The following is a 15,872-nucleotide window of genomic DNA, read 5'->3' on the forward strand; positions in this document are numbered from 1 at the left end:
TTTTAGTTAGAATATCATAAATAAAGCCGCGAAATAATTCTCAATAAACGATTTGATTTCAATACTCCCTCTCTTGTCATCACAGATTTTAAATGAAGGGTTAACGTCAAATCGCTGCTTAATCAAGCATAGTTCAACGCTTGATATTTCGTTCAATATATTAATCCGTTGTATCGAAAGTTTTTAGGTTCCCCCATTTCAAGATAGAAAATCAATTAGACGCACCCTGCCGTCCCTGGCACTATTAGAGAACAGTCTTTCCGATCATGTCGCGTGATGGTCTCTGTGAAATCCATCCACGGCAATTGGGTGGTAACGTCATTCCCAATCACAGATCAATAGTTAATCGATAATGGAATAAATACTGCTTTGTGTACACGGGAAGATATTTTCAGACTTAAGTGGTACATCCAAATAACACTTTATTAACAAATCTCAAAAAGCAATATAAATTGTGTTAATGGAATTGTTCCGCCACTTACTTACGGAGTGTGTGACAAAAGCGCTGTAAAATCAGGCGCCTTTTTGAGTGATGGTGGGACCTTATTAAGAATTGTCTCATAAGATTCATATTGTTACGAAGAAAGAAAAAAATGAGTTGGCTTTACCTTGGTCAGACATAATCGAATTTTCCCAGTTTCCAGTAAAACCAACCTGAGGCTGCGGCTGTATCTGGTTGACCTTTTAGCATCTTCTTCCATTAAAACAATGTCGGAAAGCTGCTAATACCCGTTGAGGGTCGGTGTTTGTGAACCTGTTGAGGGTCGGTGTTTGTGAACCTATTGAAAGTCGGTGATTGTGTACATTTTGAGGGTCGGTATTCAGCACTCCATTTAAAAATCGTCGGGGCGTCATCAATCCTCTGAACAAAACTGAAATACACAAAAATTGTTCATGTTTGTAATCTTTAGTAGCACAGTCAATATGCCTTATTCAGAGACTTTCCTCAAGAGATAATTATGTGATTTAGCGGTAGACACCGGGGGAAATGCTGACAGTCACTGGTTTGCCTGATCCAAACTCGCTTCTTTACATGCCGCCGTGATGTAACAGGAATATTACTGAATCCGGAGCCAAATACCATTCACACACTTCACTATCATTTTATCACGATAGTCACTGACCCTATGTATACATACCCTATGTATACTTCCGGGAACAGAAAGTATACACATGAATCTAAGATTCTGATGTTATCGAAACGTTACTAGGATTAAAACAGTCGCCGAAACACTGACGATACCCGCATCTATTGCACCACCATCGAATAACCATTTCTTGTTTGTTACATGTTAGCCACCACCAAAGATGGGTGAATAATGTCTTTGGTCCGTAATTACATTACACAGGGCATGACATACAGTTCAAACTAAATACAAGTCATGGTGACCACTTAAAATATCCAAAGTCCTCCGAAGTTTGAGACAAGCGTAGGGCCGATAACAATTCTACCAGGACTATAACGTTGTTTTGTTTGTTGTTTAACGCCGCACTCAGCAATATTCCAGCTATATGACGGCGGTCTGTAAATAATCGAGTCTGGACCACACAATCCAGTGATTGACATCATGAGCATCGATCCAGGCAATGGGGATCGATGACATACATCAACCAAGTCAGCGAGCCTGACCACTCGATCACGTTAGACGCCTCTTACGAGAAGCATAGTCGCTTTTTACGGCAAGTATGGGTTGCTGAAGACCTATTCTACCCCGGATCTTCACGGGTCGACTATAACGTTGCATCATCTTAATCGTTATATGTAGATAAAATAGTTTTACTCTACTTAGAACGTTTTCCACGAAAGTTCTTTTCGCAATGTCCTATTGTAATTCTCTCTGATCATTATGGAAGACCATATTATGAATATCATCTATTCAGGTCAACACACTAGTCGTTGTACATGATTACAGTGCTCAGCAGGACGTGGCTGTTGATTAATTGGCATACTGACTGATACGGATTCGAATAAACAGTCGAACGAATTAATTGGGATTTGAGTGTAGAAATGTCACTTGATCTGTCTGCAAGTATTTGGTTATACTTAATACAATGCATATCCATTATGCGCTGGGACAATTCTGTCTGTTTTCTCCGAGTTAGAGTGGTTGGATTATTGACTATTGATGATGAAGCTATTGGCGAAACATGTCACGGAATCAGGGTTTTGTGGACTTTTGTTTACAAAAATTTTATTCAACATTTTTAACGAATTCAATGATTTCCATGATTCTAAATTGCTGTATCAGATTAGGAATTGTCGTTCTGGTAATGTACTTCCCGTGGAGTTTCTGTGGCCAAATAGACTCCCAGTGCTTCATGTCAGTGGCAAGGACCTAGTCTATCATACAGAGTTGGTTGGTTGGTTTGTTGTTTAACGCCGCATTCAGCAATATTTCAGCTATATGACGGCGGTCTGTAAATAATCGTGTCTGGACCAGATAATCCAGTGATTGATATCATGAGCATCGATCCACGCAATTGGGATCGATGACCGTGCATCAACCAAGTCAGCGAGCCTGACCACCCGATCACGTTAGTCGCCTTTTACGACAAGCATAGTCGCCTTTTAAGGCACGCATGGGTTGCTGAAGACCTATTCTACCCCGGAATCTTCACGGGTCCTATCATACAGAGGAAACGAATATATCCAATACAGCCCATGCAAGTCTATAATAGTTCGCAAGTCTAGAATCTGCATCGTTCTGAAAATTAAGAGAGTCTCTGTGCTCTTATTTATTATATTCACCCGACGAAGGGGCAAGATGTGCTAGTTCACATTTATAGGTTATTCTGACATCGCTGAAAGTAGCTGACTGGTGGAAACGACAGGTGTTTCATGTGCCAGTGTTATATAACGGCAAAGTAGACATTTTATGGATAACAACTTCTTGTTTTACTCTGATGGCGACGTTTCGGTATAGATCGTAATGCCGTTGTCAAGCATCGTATAAGGATCTCTACCGAAACGTCGCCCTCACAGTAAATAAAGAAGTTGTTATCCATAACTTATGTCTACTTTGTCATCCGTCAACTTCTACATGAAAGTAATGCCCATCACACAACTGAGTTGTACCACGTGTGTCGGACACATGACAAGGGAACAGTTCAGAAGTTCAAAGTAGTATTACCAAAACACAGAGACTGATTTGTCAAGCGAATCCTATTCCGCGATGATCCCGCGATGATTCATAAACTGGTGAGGGGGCACGGGCGGCCCAGTCGTCGAAGGCCCCGCGATTCGCTGTGCAGAGTTGCGTCCCTTGGGCACGCCAGAAACCTATGATTGTGGGTTCGAATCCCGGTTCACCCCGATTATGTTTCTAGGTTTGTCAGCACCATACCCGTGTTCGTGGGTTTAACCGAAGTGGTAAACGTCTGAGACCTGCATCACTCCGGGCTTTCCTCCCACATTAAGCTGACAGGCCGCGATATAACTGGAATGCTGTTAAAAGCGGCGTTAAACCCAACTCACTCACTCATAAACTGGTGGTGCGACAGATACGACTGGTGGTGCCTCGCGGGCGAGGATATCAAGTTTTCTGCTTTTCACTCAAATCGTATCCATAACTCGTAATGATTCCGGGTTAAAATAGGTCCCCATCAACCTAGGCTGGTCGTAAGAGTCAACTAAATGGATCGGGTGGTCCCGCTCGATGACTTAGCTGAGCGTATGTCATCGCATCCAAAGTGCGTGGATTGATTGTCATGATGTCACTCATTGGGTCGGCTGGTCAGTGTTGAAATAGGACTAGAGATATGGTTAGGTGACGTGGAATGGGGAAGCTCTTATTGTGCGAGCCCTCTGATTTACCATGCCGCAATATAACGTGGATATACACACAGTATACGGACTCTTCAATGCCGAGCGCTAGGCAGGATAACAACTACCATCTTTTAACGTCGTTTGGTATGAAGCGGCCACAATTACATTTTCACGGATAGGTCACACATCTGTGAGTAAATAATAGACACGGAGATAGCAAACAATAGTTATCATTGTGTATAATTCTATGATAGTACCTCTATTACATAATAGCCATCAATACCTGTTTGGGCTCTCATCACAGTATATAATCTCTAGATGTTTTCAACATACGTCTTCTTCCCTGCCAATATATCGAATAGTTGTTAGGAAATCCTATCCTCGGCACTAGATGCAGATATATAGGGGAGGTGGGAGGAACTAATTCCTGATGTAAAAGAGGTAGTATTATTAGAATTATACACAGTGATAAATATTTGTTTGATAATTCCTTATAATACCTTACCTCTATTACATCATAAACAAGAGGGACCATTGGGATATGGCATCTAGTATCCAAGATAGTTGGCAGCAGTGAAGTAGGTGAATATATGTATTATAGATCTTCAAGTTTGGGCATTTTATGACGTCAATTACCTTTCTGTGACGTCGGTTATGTTGCCTATTTGACGTACTTCTGACGTTGCTTCTGGTTCAGAGGTGAGATGAATTTGGGTTTAACGACGCGCCCAAGATTATTGCACTTATATAGCGACGTGTGTGTGTGTGTGTGTGTGTGTGTGTGTGTGTGGCGTAAAGCTCGAGAAAGCTGCCTTCTGATTGTCTAATGTCGATTTCTTGTCAGTCATTTCATTGGTCAATCAAAATTCGAGAAAGTCGTTCTTACGTGACCCATAGTGGGATGTCCTCAGATCTTTGTTTTACGGTAGCGAGAACTAAGATCTGATTTTAATGAGATTGGATTGTTGCCTTGCAGGAGAAGAAACTTGACAGAAATCATAATTGCGCTGACTGAGATCTTAGAACATCTTGATGATTTGGTCTAAAGAGCTGTGGACGAAACCCATCTGTACGAGGCTCATGTCAACTCTGGTTTCCAAAGGTGGACCTGCTGAATAATTCCAGCGCAACCGTGTTGAAGTGAGGTGAGGTGAAATGGGGTTTTTACCTGGAGAAAGACCCCATTTGGATTTCTGCCTTACGATCATAGCACAGCACAGCAGCCTATGCTGTCCTAACAGAGTTAATTATGTTTCCTAACAGAATAGGCTGTTGTGCTACGATCGTAAGGCAGAAATCCCAATTGGGCCTTTCTCCAGGTAAATGTTTAGAAGGACAATATGGGATGAGAACATGAAAAAATATATACAAGGTTTTACAATAGAGAAATAAAATACCAACAAAATTATTTTCAGATTTTATTAATTTCCATTCTGGTACAATTGAAAGTATAACGGAAATTCCTACCTGTCATGATTGGGTTGCATAATGTATATGGTATATATGTATTTACATTGTTACAAGTACACAATAGAGAGAAAATAATGTGATACACTGAGTTAAACACACATGCACAATAACACTATATAAAACACATGCAGATACAACAACATCTAGCCATGACTGTGTGGCACTGGTGTCATAATCTTCGTATTCCATCTTTTATTTCATCATTGTCATAATGACTTAATTACATAGTTCTAAATGCTAAAATCCCTAATCCATTCTTAGTATAAGTACATTGTCTTTTAAACCCTTAAAATTTAACAATTTAGAAAATAAAACATGTACATGCAATGAATAAATCAGCTCATACAGAACTCCTTCAAGTAAAATGTAAAAAAGGTCAAATTTATTCATCAGTTTAATGAAGGATAATACTTGTCCCAAAGGGATTTCTTACGTAAAAAATAAACGCCAATGAAATCTATCCAAATGCATAGAGGTCCTCTTCCTAAAGACCCATGTTAAGAGCATGGTGGACTCGGGCAGCATCAACTATCTGTCTCACAAAATGCACTGTGTGATAAAATGACTTCAAACCAGGTATAAACTTGTACAACAAAATCACAATTTGATGCATGTATACAAAGTATATATTAACTCTTAGCACCTATTTGTCTTACAGTATATGATCTAAGCATCTTATCTACATGAGGCTTGTTACAACAAAATAATTTCATAAATCAACTCTAAATAAATTATTGTTTTCGGATATTACTTTCTCAAATAAAGGACATGGTAGATGTGTTTCCTTTGAAATGACATCAATTATATGGAAAATAAAATGGCTAGTTATCTTGGCAGATATTTATATCTAATCAACTGATGAAATATTAACGATTAGGTATCATAGGTTCTCCTCTTTCTTCCTTTAAATTAACATTAGGAAGTATATTTTTGCCTTACCCAGTTTAGAAAGCCGCTTTCAATGAAAGTTGGTAATTATGTGAACAAGTATAGTAACAGAGAGGTCAGCAGCTACACTATGTACAAATAATGAATGTGTCGTGGCCTAGAATTGTTACGTTGTTTTTGAGAGAGCACCGATAAAGACTCTGGTCCAACAACCGTGTTTCCTTTGGTCCCCTGTAATACAATAACAGCCTAATGTCCTCCAACCAATACACTTTATACAACTGAGTGAGCTGGGTTTCAGCCGCTTTGAACAGTTCTCCAGTTATATCAGGGCAAGTCAGCTTAATGTGGAAGATGCAGGTCTTAGACATTTACCACATTGGTGAAACCCAACCGCATGAGTATGGTGCTGACAAACCTAGAAACATAAACATAGTGAACCAGGATTGGAACCCACAAATCATAGGTTTCTGGCATGCCCAAAGGATGCAACTCTGCACACCGATTTGCAGCACCTTAGATGACTGGGCCACCCATGCCCCCTACAGTGTACAAGCATACTGCTCAGTTTGCATATATCTGGTAACTTACACATACTTCTTACAAATCACACATTAAAAGTTTATCTCATTCATAACCAGAAGTTGGTAAATATAAGATTATATGTCCTAGGTTTTGATAATAATGAACCTAAACTGACTAAACAACGTGATAACTTGCTCTATGAAATTCACACCACGACAGCACAATAGCATACATGTTACAAACAAATTGTCAAATGATCATTAAAAAAAACACAGCTGGATCAGTTTAGAGATAACTGTGGTCTTACAACCCAAATTATCAAATTATGCTTAATAAGGCAGCTATAGAAGCACCATGTGGACATACACATAACATAGTGGTAGTGTTACACTGGAATAGTGAGTGAGTGAGTGAGTGAGTGAGTTGGGTTTAACGCTGCTTTTAACAGTATTCCAGTTATATCGCGGCGTGTCAGCTTAATGTGGGAGGAAAGCCCGAAGTGATGAAGGTCTTAGACGTTAACCACTTCGGTGAAACCCACGAGCACGAGTATGGTGCTGACAAACCTAGAAACATAATCGGGGCGAACCGGGATTCGAACCCACAATCATAGGTTTCTGGCGTGCCCAAGGGACGCAACTCTGCACAGCAAATCGCGGCGCCTTAGACGACTGGGCCACCTGTGTCCCCTACACTGGAATAGAGTGTAACACCATGAATCTGCTTCCTAGTGACATCATCAGATTAACACAGCTCCGGCTAACTAGTTCCTGATACAGTGACAGGTAAATGTAGGACAGTCTCATGAATAAACACCTGAAACTCAAACCAAGGGAAAAATATATCTTACAATAGCAGCACTTTTCAATTTCAGATTCATAAAATTAAATACAACTAAAATCTCGTCGGAAGAACGAAAAGATGGGATGAAATATCTTCATCAATCAAGCAGTCTGTGTGTTTTGAACACAAATTATAATAAAAAAGATGTACAAAAAACAAATATGATTATATACAAGTAGAATTTGAAAGGCACATAATTAAGAAAGACGGATATAAGGATAGCTATTGGTCAAAAGATTGACAAGGAATCAAGTGTTGAAACGATTTTTAACTTCCATTCTGATTTTTATCCAGATCTTATATTAGAGATTCGCCTTTCACAATTTCAAAAAGTTTATTTCTTGGAATTTGTGAACAAAATTTTATCAAATTTCATGAATTTAAACAAGTTATGTTCATGAAAACAATCTTTGTAATCTGTGCTGATGAAGAATACCTTTTATTCTATCACATCAGTGATGCACTTCATCAATATCCAAAATGATGGTGTTGCAGTCAAATAAATGAAACCAAATGACTTAAAATACAATTTTTTTCTAAAAATACAAATGATTACAAGAAAATACAACAGTTTTATAAAAGCAAGAAAAAATACAGCAGCTTAAATTACCATTACTGGCACTGTTACCATGGATACAAGACAACAGTCAAAGATATGAAGCCCACATTCACCCAAACAATACTATCCTGAGATTAAACAGTGATTACATAAGGATCTTGGGATATTTACAGGCTGACCAGCGTATAAGACAAGCTTCGGTGGACAGTGGCTCACATACATCAATTGTGGCAAAAGATTAAGTTTTGATTTAGTGTTTAATACTGTGCATTGTATCATCATTATCTCGACCTCTTTAACCCTTATTGACATAAACCAGATGGTGATATTAATAGGAACAACAACATACTGAAAATACAACAAGGAAAACTTTTAACTTAGGTAATGCCTGATCACTTTACTCTCCTATTTAATTGACAGCTCATTTCTAAATTTGCAAAAATAAATTAATTGCTTATTTTCAAAATGTTTTTCTGGTTTATATTATTTTTCAAAGAGGCTTTTCAACGATATTACAATCAACATCCTGATTTCTTAGTTTTTTAAGCATATATTAACCCTTTGTATATCAAATCAATTCTGACAAACGTCTTCTTCATCGGAATCTTGGCCTCAGTAATAAATGGGAGGTGTAACATCTCACGAAACAGCTCTCTCCAAACAACTGGACACGAACAGAGCTTCAGTCATAGAGATGATGAGTAATAACACAATGCATCAATTGCTTCCTGGACCAAACACAAAAGCAACATAAGCCAAGTCAGTGGTCAAATACAATGTAAAGAAGTTATAAGTACCTTGGAGATCATGCAGTTAAGTATGTAAGTAGACTAACATATAGTCTCTGAAATGAACATATCATACAGAAAAAAACAGTTGTTCAGTTATCTTAATAAAAATCTAATAAAAAGGGAGCCAAGTGATTCTCTTCATTTTCAAGTCCTGATACTGCAGTAATCTAGACTTGCCAAACATTATAGACTTGCATGGGCTGTAGTTGATATAAATGTATCAGGGTCTGTAAGACAGACTAGTATGTAAGTAGAATTCAAAGCAATGAAAAGCGTCATGTATAGGCTTAAAAAAACAAATTTACAGCATTACACTTGTTGGCATGAAGTAGAGCTGGGACGGGTAACTCGGGTACCCGGGGCGGGTGGGTACTGAGTAGGACCCGGGTACCACAGGACTACCCGGACCTCTGGTTAGTCACGTGATATCTTGTTTAAAATGACAAAAATTATCTAGAACACTATGGTTACACTATAAGTCACTAACGTTCACATTTCTTTCTGACTATGCACCCATTCTTTCTGACTTTTCATATGGTTGAATAAAGATATAAATGAAGTCAACTTTAAAGTATGCATGACCACATTGTTTAATACATGTACCTAAATATGTTTTGCCAGGGCTATGGTAAAAAAAATCCCAACCTACTGTGGGTACCCGGGTAGGGTCGGGTAATAGGGGGATGGGTACCCGGGTAGTATATTTGGACTCGTCCCAGCCCACACATGAAGCATCAATTTCTCGTGTGCAGCAATATGCATTGTATTGCACATTGCCTGGGTCATTACACAATATCGTGTACTGTATTCTGTGCTAAGTACATAGGAGTGTGTGTCTTGTGGTCTAACCTGCTTCTCAGGATTTTAGTTTATAAAGTCATTCATAATATGGAAGGAATTCCTAAAATTATGTGGGTCCTTGACCTTTACAGCTCTGGAGTGAGTGAGTGAGTACAAGAGTGAGTGAAATAGTTTGGCTTTGAACAGTATTACAGTTATACCACGCCGTGTCATATTAATGTGGAAGGAAAGCCCGAAGTGATGCAGGTCTCAAATGTTTACCACTTGGGTGAAACCCACGAGCACGGGTATGGCGCTGTTATTCCAGACACCTTTGTTCCAGGTGAAATTGTTCAAACTAATAATTCCGGACCAACAATAATAGATACACAGTAATGTCTATTCAATTAGTAAAACCTGTACGTTTCCTAACAGTCATCTCCCAAAGCTTCTTCTAGCCTTGGTTCCAGAGTAACCATCTCCACGGCAGCAGGCTCCAGAGACAAACTGCAGTACATTCCAGGGGTAGCAAATGTGGTTTAGGTAAAACTGTTCTGACAAGAGGCTTAAAATGTGGCCAAAAAAATATCAGCCTTGTATACGCCTTGATAAGACTCGAGCACAGACCTTATAACAAGCTTTGAGGTGATATAACGAACACATAAAGCAGAAGCCTTACAATGTGTAAAGGATTTTTGACACAATAACATTACAACGTAGACACATAAATTGTCATATCTCTATATATCCTATAGATGAAGCTAAGCTGAACTCCGACTGAACACATGACATGGCTAATAAAGTGAATACAAAATGTGCTTACTCAGCATATAAAGACGAAAAATGGTCCTTTGAAAGTAATATAATTGTAAATCAAGCAGATATATCAATATATGAAAATGTACTTAAAGCAGGATGAGTTTATCTATAGAAATATATATATTTACACTGTACATAAAATAAATTCCGTATTTACACACAACCCATGTGATTAATTAAAATACCACACTTGACCTAACACGGGACTCTCCAGACTTTCGATGCTTATACGTAACCAATCAGCAATATCGATCAGAAATGGAATTTGTATTGAGAAGTAAAGCCTCTAGTGGTCTGAAACTGAAAACTCAGTGGCTACATCAACCAACAGCAGTTCCATATAATCATTGAAGGAATTATTTCATTTATTTCTCTGGCCAACATATTATTTTAGAGATGAGCCTTCCAGACATTTTGTCAAAAAGCAAAAATCTAAATGTATATATGACATTAATGCTCTTCCTTAACTTCAGTTTGTGAGTGAGTGAGTGAGTTAGTGCATGAGTGTGTGAGTAGGTGAGTGAGTTAAAGCATGAGTGAGTGTGAGTGAGTTAGTGCACGAGTGAGTGTGAGTGAGTGAGTGCATGAGTGAGTGAGTTTGAGTGAGTGAGTGCATGAGTGAGAGTGAGTGAGTTAGTGCATGAGTGAGTGTGAGTGAGTGAGTTAGTGCATGAGTGAGTGAGTTTGAGTGAGTGAGTTTGAGTGAGTTAGTGCATGAGTGAGTGAGTTTGAGTGAGTAAGTAGGTGAGTTAGTGCATGAGTGAGTGAGTAGGTGAGTAAGTTAGTGCATGAGTGAGTGAGTGTGAGTGAGTGAGTGAGGGAGTTATTGCATGAGTGAGTGAGTGAGTGAGTGAGTGAGTGAGTGAGTGAGCAACTTGGGTTTGATACCCATGAGCACAGATATATGGTGCTCACAAACTTAGAAACACAATTGGGGCGAACCAGCCTTCAAACCCACGATCATAGGTTTCTGGGGTTCCTAAACGCCACATCTCTGAGCGGCGAATTGCGACACCTTAGACTGAGCCACCAGTGACTCTTTTTGTTTGTATATATATGTTAAACCTTTTCTTTCAGGGCTTGTTTTTAGTAAGTTTAGCTCAATCTACCCTGACAACACAATTGTTTTGTGCCCTTCATCTGAACAGATTGACAATGCGAATATGTAAAACAAGGAACTAATAGGCGGATCCAGGAGCGGACCCCTCCCTTTTAAAAATGCTGGTTCAGCCCTGGTCCTTAACTGGTCTGGGCTGAACAAGTACTTTTTCCTTGTACATATAAACATTCATGGGTGATTCAAAACAGCCATGAAATTCACATCTGATAACCATTTTGAAAATTTAGAAAATAATAATTGTGAAAATAATTCCTTCAACAATGATCCCACAAAGCCTTATGACATGGATCAGTGGCATATTACCACCAACCATGAGTGAGTGAGTGAGTTGGGTTTATCGCTGCTTTGAACAGTATTTCAGTTATACCATACAGAGTATCAGTTTGAAGTGGGAGGATAGCCCAAAGTGATGCAGGTCTGATACGTTTACCACTTTGGTGAAACCCACAAACACGGGCATGGTGTTAACAAAGCTAGAAACGCAACAGGATTTGCACCCATGATCAAATGCAGTGCAGAAAGCCTATGCTAGATCAAATGTGGCACCCATTGTACATTTGTGGTTCATAAATCTGCTCTTTTGTTCCTGAACACTTGGTTTGGTCCGTAATATCAGCAAAATGTCAAGAACAAGGTCTTCAAACTGAAAATCAACTACACAGTCGTCACTACCTTAAAAGGCCTTTCTGTAAAAATACATTTCTCTATTCAATGATAAAGTGAGGGCATAGTTTGGTTTAATGCCACTTTGATCAGTTATGCCCTGGCTTGTCAGCTTGAGATAGAGGAAAGACTGAAGAAACGCAGGTTAATTACCAGTGAAACCAATGTACAGACTCACCAGGCATAATCAGTGTGAACTAGCTGATCCTGGCAAGGTAAGGGACACAACTCTGCACAGTCTCTTTGCTGAAACGTCATGGCGTGGATTTGATAGATCAAGGACCAGAAGCAAGAAAGAGACTGAGAGCAGTCTAGTTTTTCCATACAGTGTTGATACTACATCGCCAAGTTGAACAGTGATTCTCCGAGAACTTATTTAATTACAAGAAAAACACACTATTTTACCACATTCCAAAATAGAGGTCTTCAAAATAGCATGAAGTAATAATCTTTATTAAGCTGAAATAATCTTAACAACTTCACAAAGGCCTCTTAAGGTATTGACTACATCATGGTAAAAATATCTCGATGATAACGATCTGTAGAGAAGACATGATGCATCGGACTGATAAAGAACAGTTACCATATTTGACATGTTTAATATCTTTAAAGATTCTTTCTTTCAGTGACATCCTGGTGTGTCAGCTTAACATGGAAGGAAAGACCAACATGATGCTGGTCATAGATATTTACCACCTTAGTGATGCCCATGACACAGGTTAGTGCTAACATAGGAGGATAACAGCAATACTAGTGATCATCAAATCCTTTCACTGCTAAGGGACACAACTCTCCACTGCGAATTGCAGCAACCTAGGCAACATCGCCACTCTTGCCCACTTGTTAACCATTTCCCATTTATACCAATACCTGGTCCTAAGGACATACAGAGCTTCGTGTATTCAAAGGGGGCAGAGGGTTAGCCCAGTAGTTCAGGTGTTGGCTTATCACACTGAGGACTGAGGTTGATCCCTTACCACATTGGTAGTATTGCAGCCATTTCACTGTGGAATATCACAAACAGTATACATATGTAGAACCAGGTGTCCTCGATGAGCAAACACATTACCCACTGGGCTACCACACTGTCCTAGCTTCCAATAGTATATCAGTTCATGTCAGCTTAATGCTGGATAAAGTCTAATGTGATTCTGACAGTGAACATTTACACTTAAAACTATGTGCAGGGGATGGTGCAGACAAACCATATAACATGATCAGTTTGAATCCAGAATTTGAACCTAAAATCATCTGATCCTGATAGGTAAGGGACACAACTCTGCACAGCTAATTGATTCTTAAGGGAAGATGTCCGATAAGGTGACATATTTGTGTTACATAAATGTAACAAATTAATCGATTCGCACACAAATTGACCAACATGTTCTCAACAAGAAATTCACCATGTCAAATAGGGTACTGTTCTGTCAGCAGAGGAAACCAAGAACTTATGTTTACAAGACATACCTGAATTGATGAACAACAAACTGTCAGCTTTGGTATTTCATGGAATTATCTTAAACACACAGAGTATTAATGATGTATATAACAAAGACACTACGAGTCTACCACCTACTTTCTCTAACACTTCTAAAACACTCAACTACTTAACGAAGTGAGCACAGGTCGTTGGAGACAATGTTTCGATCATCTGTGAAATACTGTCATTAATACTTACAATATCACCGTGGGTATGCATATACAATGAGTGGCTTCAACCCTCGGGGGGATCACTTTCTAAAATGTTTTGTGAGCTCGTACTCAAAATAATTGGTTTAAAGTTTCACGACAGTTAGGTAGTGAAACTGCTCTGCACCAACAAACTCGCAAATAAAACCTCTTTGGACACAGATTAAAATTAATTATACAAATTAAAACAACTTGTTTCCAAACAATGGCTTTTGAAAACATATGTTAACTGTAACATTGGAATTTCATTATAGTATTTTGTGAAAAGGTGACTTTTCAGGATTTTAATGTTTTTCATCTGCCGATGCTTGTGAACCAAATATGGTTGTCAAGTTGTGCTGGTACACACATTACCATCTGTGATTTCACTCACGTAGTACTTTCAGTGTAATACACCTTCCTGGACACAAGTTTCTACACTACAGCGCTGAGGGACAAGTCATTTAGGTGATGTTTGCACTGGGCTGGCCAGCTGGGATCAACAAAGACCTCAAAAAACAAATAGACACGAATCAAATGCTTGATGAAAGCCAATACATTTCATACCATCCCCCACCCACTAAAAATATTACAGAGGGATTCTTTGACCAAAATAATCATATCCATAATACATTCTGATTGGTTCACATTATCCCATACAGCTCTGATCGCTTGGAACACGAGCCTTCTTCAGGTTATAGAAAGTGACGAGTGCTGACAAATGTTATACCATAATGATGATTCCTTTAGGGCAAAGGGCAGCCTTCAAAATTCATGCTAGTCCCCCAGCTTGAGACTACCAAATTTTAAGAAGTAAAAATCCAATAATGATACGAGTGCCCAGTAACATTTGACGGTTATATTTCTGAACCAGGTTTTAATGCTTCAATTTTGTAACAAACTGGAACTGATTGAAACTGACAGAAATAGTAAACATAATAAACAATTTTGTCTTGTTTAAGCAGGACTAAGTACAAACCCCCAGGCCCAGTGAAATAAGTTTTACACTAGTCCTCATGACTGGTTAAAACACCAAACTTCTAAGGCTGCTAAGGGGAGTAACTCCAAATGCATAGTCCAAGACCCAGGATCAGTTGTCCCCCTTCATCCTAAATGACCAGTCCAGTGTTAGGCTGCACTACATAAGCATTCATTTCTCTGTATATTATGTATAAACTACAGGACAAGATATCAACAAGTATGATCCTCATTGATCTGCTTACTCTTCCACCTGTCTTCATCAGGCAATCACTGGATTCAACATGAAATCAAATAAATATGGGACATTTTCATTGCAGTTGCACGGAACACCATATGAAATATTTGAAAATGTAGAAATGTAGAAAGCAGTATGAATATAAAATGTAAATATTTCACAGGATGTAAACAGCGAGTCTCCCCTTCCGACAGAGGCAACGTGGTAGGGGATCACCAGTGTACACACCTGTGTCAAGTTGATGCAAGTCCGACCTGGAATGTTCTAATCTAACCATGCAAGTAGTGTTCAACTTTGAAAGTCATTTTCTCACCCTAACGCAGCTCAAACAGAGTCCATTCTAGCAAAAACACATGCGTGTGCACTGGTGACGAAAATGATTATTTAGAAAATGTGTCCTCATTAATATATAAAAAAGTGTGGTTATTTCACAAAATATTGTGGTCACAGGCACTTCAAACCATGATTTCATCAGGGTCATTTTTTCCAGCAGGGCCTTTCTTCTTCTCCACAACTGGAGAGCCATCGTCTCCGTTTTCCTTATCTGGAGTTGCCTCCCCTGATTTAGAGTCTGACTCTTTACTTTGGGAGTCTGAGCTTATATTTCCAGGTGCGCCATCACATTCGTCAGGTGTTAAGATTGAACTGTCAGACTTAACATCATCCTTAGAATCATCCGATGCATCTGTTTGAACAGAAACACATGTTTAATCTGATCATTCATACCAGTTTCACACAACACCTTCATAATCTTAAGATTTAAG

At 39.0% G+C, this 15,872-nt stretch overlaps 1 protein-coding gene across 5 annotated transcripts in view; it reads right to left on the bottom strand.

The window, feature by feature from the left end:
• Positions 1-5,171: 5,171 nt before the first annotated feature.
• Positions 5,172-15,872, bottom strand: part of LOC139454504 (F-actin-uncapping protein LRRC16A-like) — a 113,104-nt gene continuing 102,403 nt past the window's right edge. For all 5 annotated transcript variants that reach the window (XM_071236256.1, XM_071236255.1, XM_071236253.1 and 2 more), the window contains one exon: positions 5,172-15,793. In XM_071236256.1, the coding sequence (XP_071092357.1) occupies positions 15,564-15,793 (230 nt within the window). In that variant the 3' untranslated portion in view covers positions 5,172-15,563. The remainder of the gene's footprint in view (positions 15,794-15,872) is intronic.

This window comes from Haliotis cracherodii, unplaced genomic scaffold (assembly GCF_022045235.1).
Source record: "Haliotis cracherodii isolate W230 unplaced genomic scaffold, xgHalCrac1.p SCAF_10, whole genome shotgun sequence".
Classification (NCBI taxonomy): Eukaryota; Metazoa; Mollusca; class Gastropoda; order Lepetellida; family Haliotidae; genus Haliotis; species Haliotis cracherodii.